At 48.6% G+C, this 6,121-nt stretch overlaps 1 protein-coding gene across 4 annotated transcripts in view; it reads right to left on the bottom strand.

The window, feature by feature from the left end:
* Nucleotides 1-385: 385 nt before the first annotated feature.
* Nucleotides 386-6,121, bottom strand: part of FOLR2 (folate receptor beta) — a 45,099-nt gene continuing 39,363 nt past the window's right edge. The window contains exons 1-5 of one of the 4 annotated variants that reach the window (XM_017532914.2): nt 5,696-5,858; nt 3,913-4,083; nt 1,455-1,643; nt 1,204-1,339; nt 386-1,048 (exon numbers count right to left, since the gene is read on the bottom strand). In XM_017532914.2, coding sequence (XP_017388403.1) covers nt 756-1,048; nt 1,204-1,339; nt 1,455-1,643; nt 3,913-4,083; nt 5,696-5,722 — 816 coding nt within the window. In that variant the 5' untranslated portion in view covers nt 5,723-5,858 and the 3' untranslated portion in view covers nt 386-755. Of the gene's footprint in view, nt 1,049-1,203; nt 1,340-1,454; nt 1,644-3,912; nt 4,084-5,695; nt 5,859-6,121 lie in introns of those variants that run through there. The other 3 variants (XM_017532916.2, XM_017532922.2, XM_017532920.2) reach the window with 3 other exon arrangements.

Below are 6,121 nucleotides of genomic sequence, written 5' to 3'. Positions count from 1 at the left end.
GGTTTCTAACTCTTCCAGCCACACCTCCAGGACACAGAAGCGCTGAATCAGTTCCAGGCTCTTGAGTATTCCACTCCAGGAACCCCCTAAACTACCCTCTCCAATTGGCTCTGTTCTTCCTCGGAGTCCCAAGCCCCAACGCTGCTCCATCAATGTGCATCACATTAGGCAGTGTGAATTTTTTTTTCAAACCGCTGGCAATCCAGAGCCTTTCTTGGACTCCCAGTCCCAGTACCGGGAGGCTGTTTGGAGACCAAGATAAATCAGCTGAGAACCTGGCTCTCACTTGGGGCAACAGTAGCCACAGGATCCCCAAAGACTATTAATGTGCAGACACTGGGCTCATGGGCTTTCTAGGCAACAGCTCCTCTATATTTCACAAGCCTGAGGGCAAGACTATTATCCTTTTTTATATTCAGGAGGAAACAAAGGTTTAGAGCAGTGAAGCAACTGTTTCACTTTCACAAAGCAAGTAGCAGAGCTGGGGTTAAAATACAGGTTTAGTTGCTCTGATCTGAAGGAATCCAGAAGCTATAGAATCTGTCTCCCACCCACCCACAAACTCACAACCAAAATAATTCCTCAGACGTGGATATGTTAGTCTAGAGCCCCAAGCCCCACCATGGAGCAGGAACTGAGCAGGTAACAGAGTGTTGGGTGACGAATGGAAGCATGCTTAGGATGCTGCCATTTGTGGGAGCTGGTACCCAGCCTGGTTATCCAAGCTGAGGGCAGGTAGTCTGGGAGGACTGGACTCAGCCAAGGAGCCAGAGTTGCAGCATCAGGGCCAGGCTGAGCAGGAGACCCCCAATCCCATGAAGCAGGGCGCCAGCGTTCACATTCATGGCTGCAGCATAGAACCTCGCCACCTCCTCATTGGGGTTGCCCTGGGTGGAGTCAAACCACATCTGAATGCAGCGGCCGCTCCCTCGGCTGTAGTTGCTGACCTTGTACGAGTGACTCCAGAGGCCCTCACAAAGGGCAGCTGGAGTGGGGAAGTAGGACTCAAAGGTGCGACAGAGGGCCCCGGCTGGGCACTTGTTAATTCCTGCAGGGAAAGAGATGGTAGACACAGACATTCAGCCCCTGGGCCCTGAAGCTCATTTCTGGCCCCCTCCAGAAATCACCCCACCCCAAATCCTTGAGGATTCTCCAACCCCACCTCAGTCTGCTTTTTCCTAACCCCACCTCAATCACCCTCACCTGAGGTCCAGTCCCATCCTCTGTGCCAATTGCTCTTGCAGGTGTGGGAGGTGTGACAATCCTCCCACCAGCGCTGACAGTCCTCTTTGCATAAGGGCACATCCAGGAAGCGTTCTTTGCGCCAGCTCTGATTCACCTGGGTGGGAGGTGGGGAGGCAGGGCTCCTCTCAGCCAGGGATGCTGGCAGCCGTCGCCTTGAAGTGATTGAGGGGGATGGCAGTCTGCTGGGGTGTGGGGAGGAGACATCCTACCTGCCGGATCCAGGGCCCCAGGTTGGGTGAGCACTCATAGAGACAGGTGTCCTGGATGAAGTGGCGCTTGCATGCGGGCTTCATCCTGCCACAGTGCTCCCAGTTAAAGTTGTACAGGCGGGAGGTGTCCTTGTGCAGCTCCTGGCTAGTGTTGGCTGTGCAGCAGGCATTCTTCCTCCAGGGACTGCACTGGGTGGGGAAGACACAGGACTGAGTGCCTCCCCACACCCTCCTTCTACCAACTCCTGTCTCTCCCCCATTTGGTTCTTACTCCTCTGCCCTAGGTAGGTTGTCCTGGGAATATTCACTGTGATGGTCCCTCTGTCCTAGGCCTCCAGGAACCCCATTCTTGGAGGAAACACAATTACAACTGTGTGATGGGGGCTGTGGGAGCTCAGGGGAAACCTTGTCATGGGAGTAATAGCTATCATTTATGCGGCACGCAACACTTCATAAAAAGTCCTTTCACATACTCATTTAAAAATAATTATTGGCTGGGCGTGGTGGCTCACGCTTGTAATCCAAGGACTTTGGAGGCCAAGGCAGGCGGATCACCTGAGGTCGGGAGTTCAAGACCAGCCTGACCAACATGGTGAAACCCCGTCTTTAAAAAATAATAATTATTATTACTATTTAGCACCTACTTTATGATAGTCACAGTTATAGATGCTATGAATACAGAAGAGAACAAAACAGACAGAAATATGTGTTCATGGAACTTTCATTCTGGTCAGAGGAGACAGACAGTAAGAAACTAAAATATATATATATATATGGTATGTCAGGATATGATAAATGATATGAGAAAAGGTAGAGCAGTAATGTAAAATATGGAAGGATTGCTGACATTTTAAATGGGTTAGAAAACGCTTCATTGTAGGTGACATTTTGAGCAAAGGAAGAGAAGGAGTGAGCCATACAGTAATAGAGTTTGAATACATTCATTCTTCTTGGCAGGTAGTAAGATCTGTGTCCCAGTGGCTAGGCCAGTGCCAGACACATAGTAGGCCCATGAAAATATTTGCTGGAAAAAGTAAGCAAAAGCCAAGCCATGCGTGGTGGCTCAAGGTGGTAATCCCAGCACTTTGGGAGGCCAAGTCAGGTGGATCACCTGAGGTCAGGAGTTCGAGACTAGCCTGACCAACGTGGTGAAACCTCGTCTCTACTAAAAATACAAAAAATTAGCCAGGCATGGTGGTGGGTGCTTATAACCCCAGCTACTTGGGAGCCTGAGGCAGGAGAATCACTTGAACCCAGGAGGCAGAGGTTGCAGTGGGCCGAGATTGTACCATTGCACTCCAGCCTGGGCAACAGAGTGAGACTCCTTCTCAAAAAAACAGAAAAAGTAAGCAAAGGCCCTACTTTTTGAATCTATCTCTGTCTAACATATAGTCACATAATATTTTCACAAGATTTTAATCTAGACTGGGTTTTCCAGGACTCCAAACACTGTGAAATAGAAGGCAGTACTATGTGTTTTGTTCTACTAGAGTTATTCACTATTTTAGAAAATTATGCCATCAACGGCAACATTGCTTATATTATGGTATCTTACAGTGTTCAAGTCACCAATATAATACACCTGTATCAATCTTCATTTGTAGCTCCCCGTTCATAATGATTTTATGACAAAAGCAAGCATGTGCTATTTCCTAATGCCTTCTAATGTAGTCATACCAGAGAACTGACATGTTGAAATATATATTATTTTATTACAAGTTACTTTCTGTTTCTCCTTTATATTACAGAGCATTATGTTGATATTTACAAAATTATGCATACAAATAGGTTCTTTTGAATTTGATTGCAGGATAGAAAAGAGAATCTAAAAAATATCTGTCATAAAAGGGAAATATTGAGTCTAATAAGGTTGCAATCCACTGACATACATGTATATAGACTGTAAATATACAGCCCCTGTGCCTCAAATTACAGATGGAAAGGGCCTCCTTCTCTTCTCCCTTGGCACTCCATGGAACCGGCCCATAGTGAGGGTGGGAACAGCCAGCGCCTCCCTAGTCTCTCACCCACCAAAAGAAGGAGCCCAACTCAGTCCTACTCCTACCCCACCACAGGGGCCAGTCATGTCCAACTTCTGTGTGGGCCCATGTGCTTCTGTGAGCCTCAGTTTCACTTACTTGTGTTATGTGGAGAATATCATCTACCTACATCAAAGAACCCCTGGGGATATGAAATTACAGTGTATACAAAAAACACATGACAACTGACAGGTGCCCATTGAATGATGACTCAATTTCATCGCCAACATGGTATCCACCTCTGGGGAGGGCCCCCTAAAATCACCTCAGCCACTCTTCCCCCTCCACTTTCATCTTCTCCCACCGCAAAAATTCAGGGTGTGGAGGTGTCTGATCCCTCAAGTCCTCCCCCACCATCCTGACTTCCTCCTCCCTGTTAGAACCAGCCCCTCCTTAGTAGAGGCACACTCCAGCCATACTTGGTCATGCAGCTTGTCCTCAGGACCTGGCTTTGTCTTGTGGTGCTTGGCATCCATACAGACATTGAGGAGATCAGTCCTGTCCTGGGCACTGCACATGGTGGCTACCCAGGCCAGAAGCAGAAGTGGCTTCAATTTCCAGACCATGTCTTTCTGTCCTTGCAGAGGGACCTAGGGTAGGGAGACCAAGTCCTGAGGGGAAAGGGCTCCAGGCTGGGAGCCCATTCACCTCCTGCCTCAGTCTCCCCATCCCTACAGTGATGAATGAGGTCAGACCCCGTTCCTTCAATGCTGGGGTCCTGAGGCTAGGGTAGAGAGGGTTGACCAGAGGGCTCCCTCACCCCCAGGCTTTAAGGGCCCAGGAGAACTGGCATTAGTGAGTGGGCCCTGGGTAAGCCTTCACAATTTGGAGGAGATGCTTTGCATCCTCACGTTTTCTCTAGACTTTATCTATGACAAGTAATTAAATCGTTCGGGTCCATTCCCTGCTCCCCTGAACAGGGCCAGGGACACATAGTGTCTTCTCCCTGTGTCCAGCAAGGGCTCTGTGGTTAGATGCTGGATCACCTGGGGTCTTGTACAGCTTAGATACCCGGTTAGTCCTGGGGAAGGCAGCCACCCAGCTCTGCCAAGTTCTCAGATCAGCATGAGGATCAACTGACAGAACCCACAGGGTGGTGTTTGGTTAAATGACACAGAAATGGAAAGGACAGTGTTTTTTAAATAATTTTGCTTCCTCATACTTTTTCCTTCCCTTTTCTCTGAAAACCATTTTCCTTTCCAGCCTCCTCAGCTGTCTCTGGGCTAATGCAGCAGACCTCATCTTACCTCTCAAAAAACAAATGCTGATGAGAATGATATTGACTGGGAGTGGGGTAGGGTGGGGAGGGGTGAGGAATAAAAGACTACATATTTATTACAGTGTACACTGCCCTGGTGACAGGTGTGCTAAAAATCTCAGAAATCACCACTAAAGAACTTATCTATATAACCAAAAACCACCTGAAAAACAATAGAAGTTTTAAAAAATTTTAAAAACATTTTTTTTTTGAGATGGAGTCTCACTTTGTCACCCAGGCCGGAGTGCAGTGGCATGATCTTGGCTCACTGCAACCTAAGCCTCCTGGGTTCAAGTGAATCTCCTGCCTCAGCCTCCCGAGTAGCTGGGGACTACGAGCGTGCACCCCCACATCCAGCTAATTTTTGTATTTTTAGTAGAGACGGAGTTTTACCATGTTGGCTAGGCTGGCCTCGAACTCCTGACCTCAGATGATCCACCTGCTTTGACCTCCCAGAGTGCTGGGATTACAGGCGTGAGCCACCACACCCAGCCTAAAAAATTAAAAATAAATTTTTAAGAAATGTAAAGAGACCCTTAGACCTGAGAGACAACATAAAAGTTTCCCATGTTGGAGCCACCAGACCAGCACTTGGTGTCCTGGAAAGCGCTCAACAAAAGGAGCAGCCCCTATCTCCTCTGTTCATTGCTACCCTCATCCCCACCCCCAGCCATTACAGAGCTATCCCTTTGGGCTCTGTCACTAGAGTGGATAATGGAGACTGCTTCCTCTCCCTCTCTAGTAAAGGTTCCTCCAAAACCTCACTGCCCTTGGTGCTGTGTTTAGTGTCAAGTATTCCCTCTTCCAATTTCTTCCCCTTCAAGTTGCCTTCCCCACAGAAGCCAGCATAATCTTTCTAAAGAAAGATGTGTCCCTCCCCTCTGCACAAACCCGCCAAGTCTCCCCACTGCCCTTGTCACCCTTCCCTCCTTCGGGCATCTTGCCTGAACCTCTGTTGCTGCTGGGAGCATACACAGCTGTGTCTGAGTTGTCCTCTCTCTTAAGTGGGCAGTAGATCCAGGCTGTCCCCACGGCCTCTGTCCTCAGCACAGGATAGACAATGTGCTCTGGTAAGCACAGAGTGAAAATTCCCCACTTAGCTATTCTCCTTCCTCTCTTCCTTCCCTTCCAGGCCCCACCCTCTTCAAGGCTCCCTGAGTCCGTCAATTTAGTCACTCTTGTTTGCGTTCATCGCCTTACTTGTTAATTACTCATCCCAGCATCCACACATTCAACATTCATCAAAATCTAAAGAATTGCTCAAAGCCGGGCGCGGTGGCTCAAGCCTGTAATCCCAGCACTTTGGGAGGCCGAGGCGGGTGGATCACGAGGTCAAGAGATCGAGACCATCCTGGTCAACACGGTGAAAC

The sequence above is a fragment of the Cebus imitator genome, unplaced genomic scaffold, assembly GCF_001604975.1.
Source record: "Cebus imitator isolate Cc_AM_T3 unplaced genomic scaffold, Cebus_imitator-1.0 Scaffold79, whole genome shotgun sequence".
NCBI classification, from domain to species: Eukaryota; Metazoa; Chordata; class Mammalia; order Primates; family Cebidae; genus Cebus; species Cebus imitator.
This window is presented reverse-complemented; position numbering and strand designations above follow the sequence as displayed.